The sequence below is a fragment of the Halictus rubicundus genome, chromosome 11 (genome assembly GCF_050948215.1).
Source record: "Halictus rubicundus isolate RS-2024b chromosome 11, iyHalRubi1_principal, whole genome shotgun sequence".
Classification (NCBI taxonomy): Eukaryota; Metazoa; Arthropoda; class Insecta; order Hymenoptera; family Halictidae; genus Halictus; species Halictus rubicundus.
The window spans coordinates 8,734,717-8,760,453 of NC_135159.1; the positions used below are offsets into that span (position 1 = coordinate 8,734,717).

Genomic DNA, 25,737 nt, shown 5'->3' on the forward strand with positions numbered 1-25,737 from the left:
CCCATAAAATGTTAGGTCTATCCTTATAACTCGTCTGTGATAGAACCTCCCGTTCTATCAACCGAAAATAAGCAAGTAATATGCGAAATAAGCAACATGCAAAGTTAGCAACAGTCCTCAATATATCATATCCATATTATAATTTTTGAAGGAAGTTTGTTTGTTGATGTCATTTTGTAGCTTCCTCATTATATTCCCTAATTAACCAATTTTAGCAGCGAGAAAAGACGCCGCGTAGCGTCACAATTAAGTAACGCAAAACTACCGTCTCTTTCAAAGATGTATATACTAGTTTCTTTTACTGTTTTCTTTTTTAAATATATATTTCATACTGCTAATTAATTTTTGTTTTATTGCCATAATATTCCTCAGATTAATTGTTTTGTATTGTACACCCATCAAAATACGATAAAGAAATGGTCGAACGACTGTACTTTGCAGCTTTTATTAACAAATAAACATGCAGATGTGTTCTCGTAATAATTCGATCCACCAGAGTAACATTTCATCGAAAGATTTATTGAGCGTCCAAGTTGCAAAAATAAAAAAAGAAATATTAGTTTATTGAAAACCTCTGTGTGTTTGACACTGATTCGGATTTTGCTCGAAGCTTCCGTTTAAACATATATAGAGTTGACAGTGTTATCATAAATTTTCCATACTGTACAATTGACCACAAAATAGAACTATGGAAGTTGAACGTTTTAATTTGTGAAACTTAAGAGACAACACAAGCATACAGAATTGTTGTTGAGAAAACATCCTAAGTTTACTAAGAAATTTCGAAAGAATTCAGCCTCCTATAGTGTTCTCCTTTTCGCAGAAAAAGAAAAAGCTAGAAAAAAAATTACTACAGTATACGTGCAACGTGTGAAATGACAAATATTTGGAACGGGCAAACCTTATGCAATTTCCGCAGATATCGGTTATCTTTTTGTTCTTCTTCAGACATCAAATTCATTCGAATTGATCGAACCGTCTCAAACGCATCTCATCATCATACTTTTTAACAGTCATTCAATTATTCATTTGTAATTTACGTCGTTTTATTTTTTTCTGCATACTTTCGATGCGCTCAGAAAACACTCTTTTACATGTTCAATCTTCTCTTGGATTTACGCTATCACATTCGCGTCGAAAACACTTACAAGTTACAAATATATCACTAGCTTGGATCGATGCTTGACTCGAGTTTGATACAAAAGTAAATGCTATTTCCATGTTCTTGCGGTTCGTTTGATCGTGCCGAAAGTCTGATTGGTTTATTATTTTTTTTTTCGTTTGTTCTCTTCTTTTTTTTTTCTAAGAAATGTGCTTGTCGTTTGTTTGCGTGAGGCTAGTCGAGCGAAATTTTACGGAAGAAGTTCCGAACGTTTCCCAAAGAAATTCGCATCACTTTTGCGTTTAACCCTCGGACGAACGAGCAGCCGCTGCGACCCGCAGCGAATATTTTGATATATTATGTACATTTCTGGAAAGACGTTCTTGATCGATTTTTAATTATGTCTTCGAATAGAGGCACATTGTCGACGTGAGATTGATACTTATAATCAATGCCACAGTAGCAGTGTAGTCGGGTCGAAGTGCCCCACGAGTGCCGAGGGTTAACAGGAAATCATTCGAATCAATTGAAATAGTCACGATGACCTCACGAGGCATTTTGGTAATGTGGAGATGAAGGCGACGGGTTCATTGAATTTACCAGGACGATTTCTAACGAATACAAATTATACCTGTGACAACATCAGAGATGGGAACCTAATCCAGACCCTTTCTGAAGAAGCAACTAGTTGGAAGTTCTGCTAAGACACCAGCTATCTTGAATGGACTCAATGGGACAAACCTTGATCTACGATTTTTGATCTAACGTCAGTGTGAAGCGGATGTGAATAGAGGATCTCTCCCTTAAGCTTCTTAGACCAGATTTAGAATTTATAGTCCTACGATATGTGTCCCTCAGATTATCGAGGACTGCATGGTCATAAATTATATCTCTCTCAGGCTATCTAGACCAGATTTAGACCCTATAGCCATACGGTACGTGTCCTTCTAGATCAGATCTACTTGTAGTCAGCGATGATGTGTTTCCCCAGGCTACCTCATAATCATAGCGTATGTCTCTCTCAAGCTACCTAAAACAAATTTAGATCCCATAGTCATACAGTGTATATCCCTCAAGTTATGGAGATCAGGTTTACTCCTTGTTGTCGTAGACCATGTGTCCCTCAGGCTACAGAGGACCCCGTAATCACAAAATATGTCTCCCTCGGGCTATCTAGATCTAATTTACACCTTATAATCACAGAGTATGTATGCCTCGGTCTACCCAGACCAGATTTAAACCCAATTGCCACAGCCACAGAAGCTACCTAGACCAGATTAATCTAGGTTCTAGATCCTAACTAGTCGCAATTCACCTCCACAGAAGAATTTGAAGTGAGGACAGCTACTGTGATTAAAGATTATGGTACCGATTCCCTAGAAACAGCGATATTTTGGGGGTTTAGAATTTCGTAATGACAAACTTGCGTAAACCTTTCTTTCTTTCATTATAGGGTACAATTGACCCCATGAATATAAATGATTGTGTGTGTGTGTGTGTGTGAGAGAGAGAGAGAGAGAGAGAGAGAGAGAGAGAGAGAGAGAGAGAGAGAGAGAGAGAGAGAGAAAGAGAGCTCGTGTTATTCAACACACCGCAAAGTAACGGAAAAGATTCAGCTAGCTTTCTATGAGATCATTGACAGAGAAGCGGTTGTAGATAAGACATCTGGATGCTTCAGCCGTGAAGTAGTAAGTTTCCTTTTTTTTTTTTTGTTATAGTCGACTAACCGCTATATCGTTAACTAGTAATCACCTTTACTCAATATGGTTATTCGTGCGATATTCATTGGTAGGTACGACACATTCACATTTAGAAACAAGAGATATATCTAGACAATTATAAAACTACGATATCATATCGTGGTGGCATGGATTAATTATTACTCATTTTTGGCAACGCCATCACTGATCTTGTTTCCCTTTCTCTTCGGAGAGAGAGAAAGAAAAGTTCTGATATCTTTAAAGCCGGCATTGTTTTCATTACATATCTACGTCTCCCACTTTCGCGCACGATTCTTAAATCAAGTTCAAGTTTACGCTAGTACATTCCAAGTTCTCTCGCTTACACGCGAGAAAAGGCAACGGATAATAGTGGAAATTTAAGGGTGTAGGAGTCGTCTTTGGAAAAAGACCTCCTCACCTTTCCCGAAACTTAATTCGGGATTAACTGGAACGAATTGTCAATTGTGATTTAGAAATATTTACACTGCCCAGAAATCAACCACTATCCTTTGACATTTAAAGAGTCCGACAGAGGCATACGCTTTTCCATCATTCATTTGCGATTGATAACGATTCGAAAGTCCCTGCGCCGTCATGGTTCTCGTGGCGGCTCAAGGGTTTTGTGCTCGGACTAGTCTACAATGAATTACGTCTGTTCGATAAATCGTAACTTTTGCTCTCGCGGACGATTCTTGTAGGCTCTTTTCAGTCGGAGTCGAATTTATGTCCGAAATTAATTGAAAAAAAAAGAACATTTTGGATTTAGAATTTTTCAACTGTTACTTCAGAAGCTATGCGAAAGATTCTTGTGTACAATGATTCCGCCGGTGAAGCTTTTTAGATTGGCAACGCACTTAAAATAGAAAACACTGCAGCATTAAAAAACAACAAAGAAAATCGAATTTTTAAGTGTTCATGTCATCTTGCCAAGAATGATGCCAGAGACACTTCTAAAGAAAGTGATGTATTTCTTTTATAATTTTATAATGTATTTCTATTATGCTATAAGAATTATTTAAATAGTTCTAACATTACAAAAATGTGTATTTCGGAGAATCTATAGAATCATTAGTCACAAGTGTCATCCTCATAGCTTTGGTAGTTAAATTATAAAATGAAACTTTAAGTGCTAAAAACTTGGAGTCTCGTCTAAACTGAATACTTTCAAAACTGACGATGTAATAAAATCTACAAAAATCATCTGTTCTTTATAAAAGCGCAAGATTAGTGTTGTACTTGGTTGTCGCCGTTGATACTGCGACGATCGATTGATAAAAAATGACGTGACTCAACTGAAACGTCACTTAAAACCACTGACAACGATGTGAACAACAGATTCGTTTAAGACAGCTTACTAATTACGTAAATAGATCACATTCGAAATGTACAAATGTAATCATTGCCTTCTTTATACCGTGGAATTATTGTATAACTCGTGTTTTGCACGCAGCACACAGTGAATTTTTCTTTTTTGCCTGTCCACACACGCACGCACGCACGCACACACATGCATACATACGTACATACACATACATATATATGTATACGTACGTATGTACAATATATATATATATAATATATACGATATACAAATATAAATTATTTGCCTTATAGTTTAAAACTGTCTGGGACACATGGTAAGAAGTAGACGCTTCTGGCTTCTGTTTTGTAAATAGATCCGCTCATTTTATTACACACTAATTAGTCATAGTCCGTGAAATCGGTTTCGTCGCAGGATCCTTAAATTGTCTTATCAGTTTGAATGTCTTCAAAAAGGCTACAGGTTGGACCGTTTAAAACGACACACTGGAATATCTCCGAAACCGTTCGCGATATTCGAAAATGTTTCAGACAAAAGTTATATGATTTCACGTGGATTTCGCACAATTTTCTTTAATAATTACAGTTCTGTTTCGAGAAATGGCAGTGGCTCGGAATCGGCTTTTGCTGTTTCTTGGATCAGGGTACCTATGCGGCTTGGCTTTGTTCTCGAGTTCTGTGTTCCGGCACTAAACGGTGTCGAAAGAATAACTTCAAAAGAAGAGGGCATAGAACTTTCTTATTCTGAATAGAAACATCGACGCAGTTTCTCGAAACAGAACTGTAATTTCTTTTCGCAGGCGATGGCGTAGATGATGTTTGAAGGGTATCTTCGTTTTTTCTTTTCCAAATGGAAGCATATATCTTTTAATACTTCAACCGAAAAGTACCCCACCATTTTGAAATTGATACATCTTTTGAATGGGTATTTTTCGACTATATGAAGCCTAGTACTGTTTTATAATGACTTCGATATGTTCTCCACGTATCAATCTATGAAAAAAATATTTATGAACACATGTAGTTCACGATTTCCTTAAAAAACTAAATGCCATTGGTTCAGAAGATATCTTGACATTCGAATTGAAATATCTCCTGAACCAGTGGTTGTCAGCCACAAGTGTGTCTGCCCCTTTTTGTAGAGAATTACAAGATGCATCGACCAGTATATTAAAAAAAAAACTAGCTGGCATCAGATAGCATAGCCTCTAAAATTACGCAAGTTTTGTCTGGCACATTTTTCGTTGTCATCAACGGTTTCGAAGATATTCGGGGTCCGTTAAAAGGGGCCCTGTAGTATTCTGTCTATGTGTCCTGTGTGTGTTCTTTAATCACCAGTACACATTTTAATACGATTTTTCTGTCAACCCCGGAATTGGAAAGATCGGTGCATTAATCTACCACCATAAACCGTTAATTACCTTAAAAGTTACAAAAATCTTTGTAAGCAATTCATGTCTCGGGTAAATGTCGATAAATAGCTGAGGTATATTTACAAATCGAGGCTAATTCCTGTGATCGAACGCGTAAGGAAATATCAAACATTCTTTGATCAATTAATTTCCACTGATAGCGAATATTTTCTTCCTTCTTTCTTTTTTTTTGGTATTTCCTTGCGTTAATTGTGTACCGCGGTTGTAGTATATTGATTCGCTTAAAACCTAATACATCTGTATGGCCTCATTACGATTCGGATTACTAATTAATTAGATTTCAGCTTCTTCACGTTCTCAACCATGCGAATTATTTTAAACACACTCGTCGATCGCAATATTCGCTATATTCCACTTTCACTGTTTGCATTTGCACAACTGGTTCCGATTTGTGAACAGAACCGATTTAAAAGACGTCATGTTGCGAAGGTACAATAATTACATGCTTGATTTATGAAATTACTTTTAGCAAATTAACTACTTTCCCCTCTTTCTTTCTTCCTGCTTTTCTTATCAAGACGGAAACTAGAAATACTCTCGATTACCGCTTTAAATTTACAACTAGAATAAATATTAATTATTGGTAGCGTAAGGTCCTTTTCATACTTTCCGAGATAATATTAACACTTTAGTACTTAAAAATCTAGAGTTAGAATCGTTGGTACATGAACTACGACTGTTCCAAGTTAAAATTTTGTAATTCACGAATTCTTAAATAATATTTATATTGTTAACGATTTACTTTTGCTTTCGCGGTTTTGTAACCAAATGGTGATTCTTGTAGATTTTGAAGCGCTGAATACGAATTTGAATAGAAATACAGCTTCATCGTTTCTGTATTCAAACATTATTTAACCATTCACAATATTACTAAAGCATATACAGTTATATTCGTTAGAGTCTACAGAATCATTCTAGAAAAAACACATTCTGATAGCTCCTTCGGTTGAAGAAAAAAAATTTTACTTTACCCGAGAGATCAAATTTTTCGAAAACTTAATTTGACAAAAAATAGTTTTCAAATTCATGTTTAGTGTACCAAACTCTGTAAAATTCGTCTACTAAGCAATCACCAAAACGTAAAATTGCTGTCGGACAATGTTATATTAATACTGGTTCATGAATGAATTAAATCGTAAGTCTTAATTAAACCTTGGAACAGCAAATAATAATTAACGCTTTTGTATACCAACGATCGTAACAAACATACAGTAAACAATTTGTGGCGCACAGCATTCAATACACGTTTACACTTCATTACCCTATCTAGTGACTCTACGTTGATGTCGCGTTTAAGGCTCTTAATACAATTATTGTGTTCATTAAGATTATTGTTCTGTTCTATTTAAATAGATCGCACTCGCCGCGCATGATCGTGAACAAAGAATCGGTTCGAATAAAAATCTCATGCCTTTAAAATTTATATACGATAATAAACATAACTGGTCTCTCTCCACTATACTCCAAATTTGTCTGGAATCATTCTTACATCTATTCAGCGTATCATTCAAATCATCCCTGGCATTGATTAATCCAAACTTAATTTCAAGACATATTATCTTATCCGAGCGGATAACGTCGCTATCTTTTTTCAGCTTTCAAATTAATGTGTGATATGAATTAAGTGCTACCACAGTTCAAGCTGCATCATCAATGACAATGATTCCTGTGCCACGTGCGGGAAATATTGTCAGTGACATGAAAATTGTAAAATGTACACCATTTTGTCCCTAATTAATAAACTACGGATATTCATGCGAAATAAAAATTGTGCAATTTTAATGTTGGTCAAAGAATTGTTTTCTTTTGATATTAAAAAAAATTATGAGATCATCATAATGGTTCTTTTGTTCTCTATTTTACTCAGTTTTAAGAAATGAATAAAATCCGTAATCTACTAATTAATATAAATGAATTAACCCCGTGCAGACAATTTTTTTTTTTAATTATTCATTTGTTGGAATTCGTCTTTAGAGGGTTAATCATTGCGATGACAAATCAGTGGCATTCTACACCAATAATGACGTTATACCATTTCTGTAATGATTCGTGATTATGCGAAAAGAGTCACAAATTCACAAATATCGTTCACCAATGTGGCACATTGTTCAACCCTTATGACAATATATAACACTGTGTCCTTCAATTTGCCACATTTTCAAAATTTCATTACAATATATCCCTTTTACCCATTGGCGTGGAGACAACAACAATTTCAAAATCTCCCTAATTACCTCGACACGTGACCAATTTTCGCAACCTTAGAATAAATACAATGGATGCGATAAATATATATAAAATCGTAAATCTAAAAACGTGCTCTTTTCTCGCAAGGAAATAAGAAACTTCGCACACTCCTAAAAATCGGTTCATACAATTGTGAATTCTCATTTTATTTTACTGTTATCCTAAAAAATTCTTTTTTTTTTTAAAGAAAAGTAAGCGTAATATGCACTGCAGCTGATTTACGTCTTTAATTGCCTGTCCAGCGAATTAACTTAACAGTCGAGCTGCATACGTCTTAGTCTAATTGGAAACATGATTAACTAAAAGCACCTCTTTTACTCCGTAAAATATTAAAAGTGAAAAGTCTGACCAGAACCCAGAGAGAGATAGAGAGATAGAGAGAGTGAGAAAGAGAGGAGGAGGAGGAGGAGGAGAAGAAGAAGAAAATTTGATATAAGATTATTTCGATTGGGTTTTGGGTAGACCTTGCTTCAGTTTAACGTAAAAATTGGTCACGTGAGGCGATCATCTAGCATTCAAGCAGTCTAGGAAATTTCCACATGCAAGATATGACGGTTAAACTATTTTATGATATACTTTGCATGTGTGTTTGTGAAAATAAAACGAAAAAAGAAAGAAAAGAAATTATGCAAAGTACATAACCCGTTTTGTGTTCGCGTGAACTGTGATAGCTCTTGCCATTGCACCCGGTGTTCTGTCTTCACTGCAGCCTGATTGGTGGGAACCTTCCCCGCTAAAACATAAACAGTAAATAGTTTAAATAATTGAATCTACAGAAGGTCCCAACTGGCTTCATTATCGCAAATATCTCGCTTATTATTGATAATACAAGAAAGTATCAGAATAAAAAATTATTAGGTTTAAAAAGGCGAATATGTATTGTAACAAATTACACTGTCCAACACCAAAAAAATTTTGCAATACCTGTTGGGTGATTCTTATACACTTTGTCATCCTAAAACCGAATCTGAAAGTAGAATTGCTCCATCACGCAACGTTTTCGAAAAATTTTGGTTTTTGTAAAAATGCCCGATTTTGATACGAAACGACGTGTTACGCAAAAACTAAATACGCGAGAAAGTTCAAATTTGAGTCAAGAGATAGAGGGGACTCTCCTCTACATATTCATATAGTCAATTATATTTTTATGTACTTCCTAATAGTTGTAAATGGTTGTTAAAGTTTGAAAATGTGCCGACGCGGGTACTTTGTACGCTCTATTTTTGTATTTATGTGAAAAATCCTTTATGTAGCAGGAATTTACTATACAGGAATGCATTTTACAGACATTTCGGGTAAAGAAACCATTTACGAGAAGTATTTGGTTCCCTTAATGTACGAGGAGGATCAAAAAATGTTAATTGACAGCGTGTGCGCGACGCGTTCGCGCCAGACGGCCATTGCAGCTTTTTCGCGACTCGCCAGGGCCGTCGCTATGCGTAGTCGACGTTGGTACCACTCAAGTATGTCTTTGCTTACTATGCTTAATTAAATACATTTTTTTTTGCCTTTTTGGGTGCCAATCATTACAAAAGATTATAAAAATACGAGTTATATTCACATTTCATTGTGGAAATGCTTAATAAAGAAAATTGACCGCAGCAATGCGGTGACTGGAAAATTTTATTTTCAGTAATTGTTGTCTTATCTTTATAATTGTAATACCAATGGACATTCAAGATTCTTCCGATTAAAATAAGTCCAAACACTATGTAAATGGGACTATTTTTATCGATTTTATTGATCGAAGTACATAATTAAGACATAAGTACATCAAGACGAAGTACATTAAGGAAAAACGTTTAATTTTGTTGAACAGTGTTATTTTTCTCAGGGTCAGGCTTATTTCAAGATCATTTATGTTTTCTGATATTGTACTGTATGCTATTGTTACCCATTACCAAAGATTACCAAAGTAACATTACAAAATTAATTTTTCGGCACACAAATTGTTTAACCATGGAATAAACCTTCCAAATTAAGGTAAAAAGAAGTGGGTCAACTCAGTCCGACAAATAGTTTCCAAAATAAAAATTCATAAGTATATGTAACCTGTTTTATAAGCGAGATATTCAAGGTGTTGGACTTGAAACACTGTAAATTTGTATCATTTCTGTACTCCTGATAAATGCACAGAGTATATTTAGAAGTTTTTGTATCTTGGAAAGACAATTTTTCTGACTGATGAATTGTTACCTACAAATAAAAATAAATTTTGTCTTATCTGAGAGCGAAATATTGCACTTACCTGTCGTGTTCCTTTTCTACCAAATGATATCTGGCTCGGAATGCTACAAGATGAGCATAATATGCTGGTGCAGGTATACTAACAGACCTCGTACACCTAACATACGTATGACACAATTGATACGTAAGAGATTGTAATTCATCGCTTTCGAAGTGGTTGTCGTCCCAGAGGACATGGTAGTGTGACGGCCGTGAGGTTCCCTATAAAAAAAAAAGAAGTCAAATATTATTTACATAGTTTTACTTAATCGCACATCGCAGACCCTTCATTTTCAAAATAAATTGCAAAATGTTTTTCCCTCTTCCAGCGTTGTTTAAATACTTACAATGTTAAAAAAAGAAAACAGATATCATAATTATTATGAGACAAAATTTAAAAGTTATGGTATAAGAGTTGATACATTTAATTAACAAATTTCATAAATGTCTAAAATTATTTTGGTTACCAGTAGCCATTAAATAGAGTACATAGAATAGTTCGAAACAAGAATCAACCGTATTTCAATAAAAAAAATTCTCAAATTTTGAACTTCAAATATTCTTCCTACAAAATTAAAATTCGAATGGATGAAAAATTTACCTGAATGCCCTGGTGACTACACAGATAAAAGTCGAATTCAGTCGGATGAGTGATACAAATATCAACTGTTGTCCCTGCAGGAATGTTACCACTCCTGCCACTCTGCTCCCTCTTCTCTGCACAGAAAAGGCGAGTGTGATGTCTCTTTTGTACTACGATAAACGTGACCCCAGGCTTATAATCATCCTCAAGCTTCATACAAGCCTCGCGAATAGCAGTTAACTCGTGCTGCAGCACATGCAGAAACTGTCCCTCCGAAACACCATCCCGATATAGAATTATTCTATGGGGTTTATACCCTCCGGTGCTTTTGTAAAACCTAATAAGAAGCTCCCTGCAAAACAAAAACACACGTGAACAATCACAAACCACAATTACTAGAAGTGTGCGACAACCCGAAAATGCTCGGTCAAGTCGGGTCGTGAATATTATTCGGGATCAAAACGGGTTCTCGAAAATTTTGGGATTCTCGAATAAATCGATTTTCGAGCATATTCGGGTTCTCGCGCATCTCTAACCAGTACAACCACGATAACCTTGATAACTGAAGTTAAATCACTTTACTCACCTAACCATCGAGCTGAGCTCTTGAATAATCTCTTGCCTGTGTTGCTGGACCCTTACGGTGGCTGCGTATCGAGATGGGTGACCATCCATGCTGGCGACTACTGCAGCGATGCTGGGTTTCTTGTTGTCCCCAGCAGGAGGATGGGTTACATCAGCTCCGAAGAATATGACAGGCTCGTCAAACACTTTCGGTCTGATTCCGGGCACCAAAATATTATTAATACCACCCAGTTTCACATTGATCTTCAGACATAGATTGGATAGTGTCTGAGGCGATGTCTTGTTGACATTCTTTGCCTGCACACACTGCGTCGCCATGCCCAGCAGCGTGTCTCCCACCCTCTTCACCTCAGCTGTAAACGAAATGGAATTTTTTGATAGGCAGAAATTTTGGTTCTTTGTAACAGTTATTCGAAATGAAGGTTCTTCATAAGAACCTTTGTATAATTCAAGCTCTGCTTGAAGTTGAAATTTCAAGTTAATGTTAATTACCATAGACAGGTGTTTTCCCAGGCAGTATGACACACACAAGCTGCAACGACGCGAACGTCATTTTCAGGTATTTGAACATGGGTTCCACCTGATCGGGCCCAGTGGCATATTTACAGAAGCATGGCTGGCCAACGATCGGCATGCCAGCGTCGTTGCTTATTCTCTGCAGCTGCGCTATGAACATTCTCAGTGCGTCTTCACGCACGGTTCTCTGCGGTGCGAAGCAAGCAATTGCCCAGACTCTGATTTCGATACCCGTAAAGAATTGCTTGCCACGCATGTCCCATACACCTTGAATAGGCAAAGCTTGCTGTTTTGTCTTTAGCAGAAAAGAGAAATAAACATATATATATATATGCGTATACAGGTCACTGTGTGGCGTATAGTGTCGTTTAGAGTAGAACAAATAAACAAGGTAGATGCGCCAGTGTTTCGCACAGTCCATGCAGTCCACGCTGCTTCCTTTTTCTCTCATTCGGAAGCGAAGAAAAATTCGTTAAAAACTTTAACAGCCTTCGTAAAAGCTATGTAAGAGCAAACGGAAGTTGTGGCAATTATCTGTGTTCGACCGCTGCATGGAATGGACTGGCATCATCAGGGAATAGTAGGTGATATTGGACTGTGAAAGTAATGCAAATTGTGTTGACCCTCGGCCAGCAAATACTGACTCCATTTGGATTTGTCCTGACAAGTATGTTACACTGTTACTCGTCACTGAGCTCGCAGCTTCGCATTATGAAATCGAGATTGTTATAGAGTTGTTTTTCACTGGTGAAACTATGTTTCTGGTTTTAACAATAACACATTTGACTGTCTAAGATAAAGCGTTTGATGATTAATTAGGGCGTTATGTGGAAAATAGTAGTTGCAAATCATTGTAAGTTTGTAATTAATCGTCTGGATGATTTTGACCTAATAAATATTAAATGCACGTATCTGAAATACATTATCGAAAGATCACAGTAAATTGAGAATTGAATTTCTTTTCGGTGACAAAACGGAAACATATTTGAACTATGTAGCCTGCTGTAAGTCCTCGTAAAGCTCGGATCGAACGATTATCAAATAATATTCGGCTAAACTTCCGAAAATTTTGGAAATATGATCCTTTTCGACTAAAATGATGATTGCGAGAAGGATTTTTGAAAAAATTGTTTTTACCAATTTAATGTCATTCCTTACCTTACTGTCACTGTGTAGTATAAAGGGTAAATCTTTTAAAAGACCCTTTTTAGACTGTAAAGTTGTAAAACACGCTGATTAGGGAAGATACCCATATTGACCGCATGTATGAGTTTTTATATGACGTTACGAGGTGAAAGAAAGTGGAACAGATCCATTTTCGCAGTTAATAGAAGTCATCAAATGTGTATATTCTGCAGATTAATAAAATCTCTCGAAGAACCTAAGCCAAGCCTGTAATTTCGGTCATTGCAATTTCTGTCGCCTGAGGGACGTTACTTTTATTATGATTCCGTCATTTTTGGAATTCGAATATCAAGAAAGAGAAATCGGAGTATGTTTGAGTTAGTAGAAGGCGAGGAGGGGGTTTGGGGAGGCTGCCTCCCCTCCCCTATAACAATAGACGACTTTCTATGCAGACCGAAGGATGCATAAACACAGTGATTATTTGTTTTAAAAAGTTTACCCATTATACAAATGAGTATGAATGACATTAAATTGGTAAAAAAAATTTGTCAAGACGCCAAAAATCCTTCTCGCAATCATTATTTTAGTCGAAAAAGAACCTATTTCCAAAATTCCATCCAATTCGGAGCATGGACCTTTTCGAAAGTTTAGTCCTGTCCCTATTTGCTTCGGTTTTGTTTTGTTTCAGGGACAAATTGAGAACATATTTGGATCTGCGTAGCCTGTGTAAGTTTATTCAGGACGTATTCAAACAAAATTATATTGTACCGACCGAGGGTTAACAAAAATCGTAACTCTTTCTCTAAATTTCTACTCTCAAGTCATACACTGTTTAATTTGTTGATAACTCGAGGAAAGTAAGTGAAACGGTCATTACATTAACAGCCCAAATATCAAAATCAACCAGGTCTAGAACCCATACATTCATTAGGTAACTTTTTTACTTTACTGATTTCTTCGAATGCATTTCAAATAGAAAAAAGTTAAGGCCAAATGTATTATTGTTTTGGGAAAGATTGCAGCGTTCTTATGTTATCATATACATTTTTTTAAAAATTCCGTTTTCTCACAGCAAAAATTAAAAGAAATGCAAAAACCAAACATGGGTAAAGACACGACTCATACTTCGACTCATACTTCGACTCCTCTTAAAGATATTTCATGGCTTCTGTATACTTATCCACTCAATCATAGTATCTTGCAGACTTCTGTGAAAGCTCCAGATATTAATGTCCAGAACGAACCTTTACATGTCCATTCGTTGCATTTAGATTTCTAGTCTTGACGTCTAAAGAAACGCTTCAAATTTTCTGATAATTAGTAAACAATGTTCCATATTATTTCCGCAACTTCACGATGCAAAAGTTTCATCTAATTAATTTCTACTACGCGTCTCTATACAATTCAAATCGAATATCACTGAACGAATATATACATTTTCCAAAAAAATTGTTGCAATAAGTGGAAGCTGTAGAGTATAATTAATATTTCTCGATATTTTCAAGGATCAAGTAAAGCCTTTCCAAAGTAGGTTTCCTCCTGGATCAGTCGAACAAAATCACTAAGAATTTTCTACAGCATAATTTCTTTAAAAGATTACTAAATCTAATGAGACAAATGCAAAAAGAATAGAGTTTGATTAAAGTTACATAGACCAAATAGTGAGTGATGATGTATGGTGGAGTATTGAAAAGAAACATATCCCTTCCAAAAATAATACAAGAGCCTCTGGAAATGTGGGATTTGGCTAGACCTGACTGATTCAGTTGGAAGTCTCTCACCTGTCCACTGAGGGAACTTACGCGCCCTCCATACTGTAGCTTGGGCGGGGCTAAAATGCGTCCTCTGACTTCCACCATACTGTTCGATATCGCCAGACCGAATTCTTGTACGTATGAATCATTATTGAAGTCGGCCCTTTTCACCAAATTATTTATTTCTCGTTCGCGATCAGGGGCAGAACGGGCTGTTGCTTTAATCATAGTGGACGTCTGCATGTCGGTCAATTTCTTGATGCAACGTTGTCCAGCAACAATGTTACAGACCTAAAAAATACATTTTTAAACATTACCACACACATGCCATATCCCACATAAGCAATACACATCATTAAAAATATACTGAACGAACCTCAAGTGGCAGGTACGTATGCTTGTGTTCTTGTCCAACTTGTAGGCAAGGGAGATGAGGATAACGTAGCTTTATTTTATACTTGTCTAAGAAGTACTTTGCAACAGTGCACTCGACTGTTTGCCCATTTTCCAATTGTAGAGGGAATCTGAAATTTTCAGAACATTAAAATGTATTCTGAGTAACAATTCGATCATCTTTATGCATACTTACGACTGCATTTGGGCAGGTTTGCGAGTGACATTGCACACTCTATACTTCCGTCTCATCGATCCGCAATGTGTAATCTCGATTTTGAGACCCTTGATCTCTTTTGTGAACTTCACACGTTGGGAATCTGTGAGGGGCTTCTTTTGTTCATTTATGTCCCGAATATCTAGCACTTCACACATGAATTCTATGACTGGTTGTGCTTTGTAGAATGCAGTTGCGGATACTTCAATAAAAAAATATGTGTGATGAGTAATTTAGGTAATGAAATAATATCAATTACACACACAATCAAATCAAATCCTGTAATATTTTCAACCAATAAAATTTCAATTACTCTATTAAACTGTAACATACCATCAATGTTCAGCATCATTTTCCATTGCGATGGTCGAACAGACTGATGGAAACCGAACCAGACCTCTCTGCCTCCTCCCAACGGATGATAATACCCATCTGGCGTACTGAAAAATGATCTACCTACTGGAGTATACGTCATAGATGGTAAATGCCTCATTACAACATCTAAAGCAAGTATAGCGTCATATGGAATCTGTCTTGTACGTCCTTCTAAAGCTTCTTCTAAAGCGAACAGCGAAACTTGAGCCAGCCATTTTATAAACACTTTGAAAACTCTGTCTTTACCCTCACCAGGTAGTGTAACCTATAAAAACAATAATTAGTAAGAAGAAAAAATAATTATAACAATAACATAGGTGTATTCATTTCTTTAAGGGCTATAATTACCTCTAATTCTACTTTGTCATTACCAATAAGTATGGGATCTCTCGTATATAAATTATTTCTCCCATCAAACACAGGCTTGAGAGTTCCAAACAGTTTACCATTCGCATGAACCATTGTTTCTATAATTTCTCTATTAACTTTACGAGGACATTTATCAGGTTGAATATTAATATCATAATGATGTACATAACCACGTGGCATAGTAATTTGGAAGTGATTGGCCCTTAAATTGATTGTTCTGCCTTCACGTCCTATATCTGGTCTCCGAGGACATGAAAACACTGTAAAATTAATATTTCTAATTATATGCCCAGGATAGGCCATACAACTATAAGTTGCAGCATCTCTTTTGATTTAAAATAAAGACAACTGACATCGACAATCCGATACATCAATCGTGCCAGTTTTGTAGAAGTTTTTTTGAATAATGAAACGCTTACTTGGCAGTTCAGGAGGTTGCGGAGGTGTGTGTGTCTGCTGTATGGGAACAAGTCCCAGAGAACTGGAAGCCGCAACATTGTTCCCAGTGGCTTCTGATCCTCCTCCAACTGAAGTACTCGCTGAAGATCCAGGTTGGGGAGCTGCAAAAACAACGAAATCAGAATTTTGCACAATTGAATTAAAACTATGTTTAATAAACTGTTCGAGTTTAATCTTTGAAGTCTTACATATTAATTGATCATCGAGCACAGCAGCTAAGAATAAACGAAAAAGAAATGTAATAATTCTGCAGTATTGTATTTTTATTTGAGGTATTATTAAGTTTTATAAAAAAAAATATATATATATTCATTTTCATGTTATGAATTCTTTAAAGAAAGTTAGATTCATGGGTAGAGATACAACTATATGATTGAAAATATTACAATTGTTTAACAAAGTTTCAGAATGTACATTTGTACAATTTTTCTTGTTTATGTTTGTAGTTAAGAACCTGTGGCTCATTTTATAGAACTAGATAGAATCGAATTTTGTCCTTAAAACTGACATTTAAATAATTTGAATTATTTTCAGGAAGCTTAAAAACTTTAGACAACATTTTTTTAATAAATAACTGCATCGAAAGGAAGTTAAAGATTCGAATAAATTTAATATTGTTGAAATAACTCGAGAAGAATTAAATTGCTTGAACAACAACAAAAATTACTTGCTAATATTCAACAGTTCGATCAATTTATAGTTTTCCGAACAAATACGAACTAAGGAAAAAGTTATAAGAATTAAAAAAACTGCATCGATGTAAGAGGAAAAATAATATATGGAATTTGTTACGCCTAAAAAAATCTAATTTACAGAGGTATTGAAGCTTTAACCCTACAGCGAATAATCGAGGTACAATCTTTTAGTGATCCTGAAAATATATGAAAATAAATTTATAAAAGCTACTTCTGATATTTCGACATTAGACTTGACTTTAATTTTCTAATATCTGGTTAATTTTAAATCACACGTTATCCATATTCTGACGGATGAAACGTGACGAAACAGTGAGCCTACTAATCGAGAATTGTTCGAGACCTTCTGAAAATTTCTTTTCAATTTTATCATTTTCGATTGATTAAATGTGGGAGTTATTAATAGGTGCATAATTCGGATGAATTTTCATTGCTCTATAGTAATCAAATAGGAACAAAGGGCCAGAACTGCCTCAGACACTTTTTCTGGCTTAGACAAGTGCAAGAGAATGTATTATGTGATATATTTAGGTATTACGAGAGAAAATTAGTGAATAGCAATACTCACGCCGTCCTACAGGATGCATTTTTACTGTTGACGATGAAAAATACCAGATAACCACTAATAAATAAGTAAAAAATTTAACACAAAACCCACTGACCACACGACACACTGCAAACGAGACTATCTTCTGCAATGGCTGCTACCAACTCGACTCCGATTGGTCCTAGCTCGACCAATCGGCGCGCGAGAAATAAAACTGACGCTAGATATATTTGGCGCTGTGGTGCATTATCGGGTTATGCATTACAATTTTTTAATTTTCAAAAGATACATTTTAAAATATACAAAACTATATCCGTAAAATTTCTACAGTATCAACAATAGATGTTTGTGCCGTACATTTAATTGTTTCAAAATCATCATTTTTTGTAACTTTTCTATAATTTGACAGTAAGACGTGAAACTTTTGTCGACTATTAGAAACGGGTAGCGCGGAGCATTTGAACCATAGTACATTCTATAATAAATACACAATTTCATAAAGCGAATAGTCCCCAAATATTATGTTTATTATGTCACGTGTGCAGCTGAACGTTTAGACATATTTAAAACATCGATTTTGTATCGACATTCAAAATTATGAATAGAATACGTCGGTATATTCTCGTAAAATAGCATTGAAAAATAAACACAGACTCGTAGGTACGCATGCGCATTGAAATATCGAGTTTCTTAGCGACGTTCAGAGACCCACTTGCGTGCGCATGCGTAGTGAAAATAATTCCACTAGCTTCGCCTCTGCGAGAATGTTCTGTGCATGACACGCGATTGCGTGCAAGATTTCCGAAATGTCGCTGCCTTTTAATGGAAGCCGTACACGTTCGAAAGGAATCATAAGTGCAATTGCAAAACATTTAAGGACTCTCACTTTAAAACCCGTAAAATCAGTCATTATAAAATTCGATGCCTTCAATCCTAATGCTGTGCAAACGAGGTTAGTTCATCCGAATTTTATTTATCTAAGTAATTTCTGTCGGATATAGACAATTTAAATGTACATTTCGATTTTTTAATCAACGTTACATAATTTACGGTCTATTATGTGTAAAGAACGGTCTGAAAATTGTATTTCACTAGCTTTCGAGAAAATTCATTAAATGATATATTGTAAGTTAGGTTAGGAAAATATATTGTTTCGAGAAATAACGTAGTGGTTACTTTCGAGATCTTGTTTTGAAATAATAATTGCTTATCAAGAGAGGTTTGGTTACTATCCGATGACGTCAATACCGCGCGCATGCGCAGTATGTAAGTTCTAGTGGCCAGCAGACGACGTTCACGTTCATATTTTTAGAAGCATTTCAATCGTTTGAACCAGCATTGTTCATGGGTGGAGCCCTTTACGCGGCTTTATCTCCCTCTATGTTTTACACTTCATTTTTATGGGACACATAATTAACCATTAGAAAATAAAGTCAGAGAAATTACGGGATAATTCGCGGAAAGTATAAGTAATCTCGTAATAAAAAGAAGAAAAGAGATCGTTATTAAACGTAAATTATTTCGTTGTGATATTCGCGCAATCAGGTACAGTTCATTTTTCATATTGTAAACGTTAATCTACAACATTTCTATTAGATTTTTATAAATTCCAGATTTTTTGGTTGCATATTTGCTATGTGCAATTTAAAGTACTTTATTTTATATCCTAAAACTGTTTGTTAATTTGTTATTATTGTTTAAACTGAAGTGTTCTAGGAAATACTAATAGAGAAGCTAAAATTTCTATTGAAAATATATTTAAATAAGTTATTGATCTATATACAGTTATGTAAACTTATCAAAATTGACTAGGGGTGTTTGGATAACAGAACAGTCGTAAGATGTATTCTAATAGTCTAGAATTCAGATATCAAAAATTCAGATAATTAAGGTTCTATCTCCTTTGTATGCTTACAAACACATCTGCAGTTGTAGCATACAAATCAGCTTAACGTTGAATCAAGTATTTTGCTACGTAACATTAAAAAATTGGTTTACAACTCAAACAAAAATTTTATAGTTGTTATTTCGGATAGCTGAGTATAACACAGTCCCTTTAATTGTACTGTATCTGCATGTATTAACTCAGCTTGTTAATAAAACCTCTTTTATTGTCTTCTAAACTATTTTTGTGTAGACATGATGTATTTTATATATTTTTTTATCAATTTATTATAAATTAAATGATTGCACTTTGCTTCTATCCCTTTGCAAAAATATATTTATTCTAAAAATTTAGTAATCTCTAATCAGTTTATAAATCAAACTTACCTCTGCATTGTCCAGTACCATAAGCTTTGCCTAGCATAGACACAGCGGTACTGATGCGCAGAGAACTCAAATCTGGCATCTGAAGTGGTAGTTGTTGCTCCATTTGCGCCATTTTCGTCATTTTGTCTGAAACCATAGAAATTAACTATTAAGCAATTTTTGAATATGAGATAAATGTGTTTTTCATAAAAATTAACAGTGTGTAATAAATTAGATGAATTACATGTTTTGAATTATGTTTGCAGAGACTTTTTCTTTCACATTACAACTCCGAAGATCATTGCAACAAACCCACGTTGCATTGTGAAACCAGAAATAGTTTCAGATTTGTCTGACCCCGTAGTTACATTCAAGTTATGTAAGTATTACACTCTCTTCTTTATGAACAATTATTTGTTAAATATTCTTACACGTAAACAGTGATTTTACGAAAATTTCGATAACAAAATATAGTAATAGTTCAAAAAGAAAACTAAAGGAAATGATTATTTTGTGTTAAGTAAGATCGTTCAAAATTTCTGCAGATGGATTTTCTTTTTAAAAAATTTACATATTCTTGCGTTTCTATCTTCCAGTATCAGGTGATAATGTGGTAGTCAAAAGTGCAAACTTGACGTCTCTGAATATTTTGGAACTTTACAACAAACACATCACACCATTATCAACACCTGATCCTGAAACTGGAAGTGAAAAAACAGCTGACGACAACGAGAAAAAGAAGAAGCGAAAGAAAAGAGTTAAAATTAAACGAGAATCCAAACATAGAGGAGTATTTTTATAAGTTTATTGGCAATCTAACAACTCATAAGTTAATTGGCAAGCTAACAATTTAATTTGATATAAATATAGTGTTTATAGAATAAAATATCGTTAATTTGAAGCTTGAATCCAGTTTTCTTCTTTCCTCTTTATCCATAGAATACCAAAGAAAAATTGAACCTACATTGCCAATTTGTATAAGAGACTTGGAAATGATACAGGCATTGGAAAAGCATGTTCTAAGTACACAGTAAGAGGAAGAAAGAAAATTGACAAGCATTTAAAATTATTTTTGTTGAGACTAAAGTATTGACTTTTTTCTCTCACAATAAAATTTCATTGTTCGATTACTTTTCTTTTCCTTAATCCGCTAGAACGAAAAAACCTGCCTTTAAAATGGCTAGCTATACTACCAACAGTAAAAATTACAATATGAAACTTATCGACACTCTCTATAATCACGTTCCAGCATTTACGGATGTCTTTGACGAGGAAACGTGGTATATTTTTGTTGCCTGTTTCGTAGCAGGCACATTTTTAGTCACGTTCATTCTTTCGAGATTTATAACATTAACGCCCGTGGAATAGATGTAAATTGTTTTCTCGAAAATGTATTTTTCATTCATATGCATCAATCATTACTTATATTTAGTAAATTATGTTTACACGGTACTGTTATATATAGATGATATGATAGATTTGTCTGCACGTCTTAATAACTTCAATGGAAAAATATCTATGTAAACACCCATAGGAATAGCTTCAAGTGCCTAAAGCACTTCATTGCACTATTCCCAACAGCAACCAATATTAGAACTGTACATACCAAAATTATTTATACCATGAATATGAAATCGTACAATTTGGCCTTTACATTGCAGACTAATCGTAATTGGACTCTATACGATTCATTATATTTACACAATTTTCATAAGCATTACACAATTTATATCTTTGATGTAATCAAAATTATATAAAAAAAAATTAATAATGAATAAATAATAAACAGAAAAGTTGTGATAATGTGTGATATATTGTCTTTACAAAATTAAATAACGATTCGTCAATTTTAGTTTTTTCGCTTATAAATGATAAGCTGTTAGTTAAACTGTTGTGTTAATTGAATTAACTAAATTAGGTAATTTATTTACATTGTGCCTCTATCGTGTCGTAATTCTATTAAATAATTAAAAAATTTTCAGTTGATTGAATTGTTAATTACTATAGTCATGAGCCTAGAACTATAATGTAATAAAATTATAGTGTAACTCATAATTTTTATTTGATTATTTATGTTGCACTTTGTAATTGTACTTCAAACAGCAATTACCAACTGCATTATAATTGAAATACGTTGTAATTATAATTCATGAAGTAAGTCAACTATAATTCTACACAGCTAGCTGTAACTGTTATTAGTTACATGCAATTCTGTTGTTGAAAATGTCTCCATACAAACTTACCCAGTTTTCTGTAAACATAACATAGTAATTATTAAACAAACTCACCTTTTTTTGAAGCCACTAAGATAGATTACGAGAAATCAATAACTGCACTGTACTTAATTTCACACAAACATTGTTCTGATCTTATTTTCTAAGTTTTTAGCACGAGAACTTCACTACGATGCTACCTTTTCACGTAAGTAGTCTTTTATCTACCACTTTAATTGGGAATGTACATTGTGTAGAGGGAATCTTTTATGTTAGTAGTTGTGTTTATCCATGTCAGCGATAAAGTTCGGAGAGTTCATATCTCTTTTTATTTATTATAATTGCGTTTCTTCGGAAAAAAGAAATAAGATAAGAAATTGTATTGAAAATAATATTTATCATATAAATAATTCATTTGTGAAAGGGTTTATGTTTCTAAATAATTTTAAGAATTCAAGGTCACTTCTAATTTTTTCATTTATTTCGCAACTAGCATTGTGGATAATGTAATTAGTAACAACTAATACTATTGTTTAACATAGCTCATAATAACTTTGGTTACAAAAAAATTTAGCATTACACTACTCTTTCCCAATAGTTCGGTGTACAGGGTTGTAGGGGAATATTTTTCCACAAAATGAACAGTTCGAGGGGCTTCCTTGAGCACAAATGTGGTCATTTGCATTAATTGTTTGATATTTATTTGTAAATATGTAATTAATTCGTTATCTGAATAAAATATATATGTACCATAACAAAAAATGCATACAGTCTGTCATAGTAATATTGGGACACATTTAAAAAGACACTAACTTTTTTAATATTGGACCATATAACTTGGATGGTTTTTTTTTTTTAGAAGTTAGAACAATCAGTTTACTACATGATGTGAAGAAGGAATTTTGAGAAAATTGCAATTGGTCAAAATTGCAAAGAAAGTACTAAAAGTTGCTTTTTATAGCTGTTTTATGTGGGCCTATATTGAAAATTTTAAAAATACATTTTGTAGACTTGTATTAATTACATGTTTTGAAAATTTCAGCAAAGTCATGTACTAAACTAATTATTCTAACTTCTAAAAAAAAATCAGTTATCGTCTTTTCATGTGTTCCAATACGTATTACTGTGACAGACTGCATCATTTTTTATATGTATTGAACGTATTAAAATTGCAAAAGCCGCTTTTGACATTCGAACGCGATCATGCTTGTTCAGTAGTGGGGCAACCGTTCGAATGCGATAAAGGAGAAGGAGAACTATTGGGAGAGAGTGCTGTACTTTAAAAACTAAGAATGACCTTGAAACAAAAGAGTATCGCTCCTCATGACTACAATACGAAAAAGTTACTTAAAATATTTTAAAAACTAGTAACATTTTTTGCTATATTTCTGGAATATTCTCAGTACTTTTTACGACTAAACAATATTGCAATATTATAGGAATAAATATACTGCATGATAGCATAATTTAAATGAATTAAAGCATATTTGTTCTAAAATATGATTTCCCTGTGTAGTTGGAGAAAATGTACATGATGGAATACCGTTTTTAAAATAATCAAGTCGATTACCACTATTTTTATTTAATTAATTGTCATAATAGAAGAAGAATATTTTCAATTTTATGCAATTTGGTAGTTTGTGCATCGTACAATTGCATGAAGTGCAGTGTTCCCTCGAATAATGTAAGGGTTAGGGAGGCCGCAAAATTGAAATAAATTCATATTCTTTTAACGTACGTATATTTATACAAATATTTAATATCTTAAATGATTTTAACATTCATTTCAAATAAATTTACATACTTAGCATGCTTATACAATTTTCTTTATCATAACAAATAAGAAAAGTAAAAGTTATTATAATACGTGTATGTGCGTGTGAAATGTAATCAATTTATTTCACACACACTATAAATAACAAATTATAAATAACAAACTCTAGCGAAATAAACTAATAAATGTTCGCCAAAAATAAAGTTTGATTTACGTTTCATTTAAAAATACATAATTCTATATAAAATATGTTTAACATTTAATATGGCCGAATACTTTTGCAACTAGCTATAGTGACTCAATAATATAAACATTTTTATGTATATATTATATGTATTTACACTATGTATTGTTTAAACAGAAATGAATCACTATAACTTTTACTTTTCTTATTTACCACGATAAAGAAAATTAGACAGGTATGCTAAATATATAAATCGACTTGAAATAAATATTGAAAGTTTCCAACCAAAAAATCCACATATAATCGGAACCGCGATATTCGAGGAGTACTGAATGTTTGTTTTGTAATTTATTCATCTGACACTTAAAATGGATTCCAAGCGAGTCACTTTATAGGTTATGTCAAACAATTTAATGCGACATATAGCCATAAAGTCGATCAGATCATGATATTGCTATTTATCAATCAAATTCTTTATTCTATATATTTATTCTTATCGAATACCATATAAATATCGATTTACTAATCAAAATATAAACAATCTCGAATGTTTACACTTTTGTCTACCCAAGCAAGCATGTAAATATGTATGTGAATTCCCTATTTTGTCAATCTTCCGTTTTTCTTTTTTGTATTGTTGTAATACGTGACTGAAATTGTTCTTCTGTCAATCCATATGGACACAAACAACATAAATTTTCCAATTTATACAATAACAATTAATGATTTTATCATAAATATAACAACAAAGTGATTTAAAACCGTTTTTAGTAGCTTCTGATTGATGAAATAATATAAACAATAATTTCGTTTCATAAACAACTGTCTACAATTGTTATATTTAATATTTTGCTTTAAATGCGATTAAAATACTATTGATAAACATCTATGAAATGTATTTTTCTCTTTCGATATTTCAATAGTTTTATAGAATATCAAATATTTTCTTACGAATATAAGAATAAGCCAGAACAAGAAGCCTAACTCAAATATTTGTGTTCGCTTTTACTGCGTCACTCTTTCAATATCATGTTGAAAGTAAAGAAATACCAAATATATAGAAAACAAAATATTCGAAAATATTTTTACAGCGAAAGTTTTCGTAATATTGCAGTATTGTAAATGATGCGGTGAAATATTGGTGAAAATTTGAGAGAAATCAACGACACAAACCCCTTCACAACAGCAATCACAACAATATTATTATCTCGATACCCGCGTTTATGTGATGATGACACTGATTGTTATAAGTAGTGGATTTTGTTGGAAAATTTTTCCACCACACTTTCGCGTTTAATATACGAGGAATACGATGAGAGTTCGACTAAATTCACCGGGCAATCTTTAACATTTACTAAACCAGTGATCGGCATCCGCAAAAAGGTGCCCCCTCCCCCCTACTTGTTCGATTCGTTGAACTGTGCGCATGCGTGAAGACCCAGGATTGTAGCTAGTAAATATTATGGGGCTCTTGTTTACAAACAAAGGCATATATATGTATATGTATATCACGGGTTTGAATGAAATTTCGATTTGGTAGATTTGAAAATCCTCACAATGTATAATCAACTTACATAGATATTCGATCAAGAGTTTTTTAACAGGTTATTCAATTTTAAGTCAATTTCAGCACAGAAAAAAAATTATTT

At 33.9% G+C, this 25,737-nt stretch overlaps 3 protein-coding genes across 9 annotated transcripts; 2 read left to right on the forward strand and 1 right to left on the reverse strand.

Annotated features, from left to right (window-relative positions):
• Positions 1–429: 429 nt before the first annotated feature.
• Positions 430–25,652, reverse strand: Ago1 (protein argonaute-1). 7 transcript variants are annotated; one of them, XM_076796358.1, is made up of 15 exons: positions 25,262–25,652; positions 22,206–22,479; positions 19,939–20,064; positions 16,614–16,640; positions 16,386–16,526; positions 15,946–16,226; positions 15,556–15,862; positions 15,202–15,424; positions 14,989–15,136; positions 14,640–14,903; positions 11,710–12,028; positions 11,219–11,570; positions 10,651–10,984; positions 10,072–10,271; positions 430–8,556 (listed from the first exon to the last, which is right to left on the reverse strand). In XM_076796358.1, the coding sequence occupies exons 3-15, from the start codon at positions 20,057–20,059 to the stop codon at positions 8,448–8,450; spliced, it is 2,826 nt and encodes a 941-aa protein (XP_076652473.1). In that variant the 5' UTR covers positions 20,060–20,064; positions 22,206–22,479; positions 25,262–25,652; the 3' UTR covers positions 430–8,447. The 7 variants fall into 7 exon arrangements, with proteins under 7 accessions (XP_076652473.1, XP_076652474.1, XP_076652475.1 ...); XM_076796359.1 differs by lacking the exon at positions 25,262–25,652 and having other exon boundaries at positions 22,206–22,530; XM_076796360.1 differs by lacking the exons at positions 22,206–22,479; positions 25,262–25,652 and having other exon boundaries at positions 14,661–14,903; positions 19,939–20,140.
• Positions 18,394–21,047, forward strand: Mrpl53 (mitochondrial ribosomal protein L53). Its single transcript, XM_076796364.1, has 3 exons — positions 18,394–18,619; positions 20,184–20,296; positions 20,514–21,047. The coding sequence occupies exons 1-3, from the start codon at positions 18,474–18,476 to the stop codon at positions 20,717–20,719; spliced, it is 465 nt and encodes a 154-aa protein (XP_076652479.1). The 5' UTR covers positions 18,394–18,473; the 3' UTR covers positions 20,720–21,047.
• Positions 21,087–21,953, forward strand: LOC143358862 (uncharacterized). Its single transcript, XM_076796366.1, has one exon. It carries the CDS (start codon positions 21,094–21,096, stop codon positions 21,283–21,285), a length of 192 nt encoding a protein of 63 aa, XP_076652481.1. The 5' UTR covers positions 21,087–21,093; the 3' UTR covers positions 21,286–21,953.
• Positions 25,653–25,737: the final 85 nt, after the last annotated feature.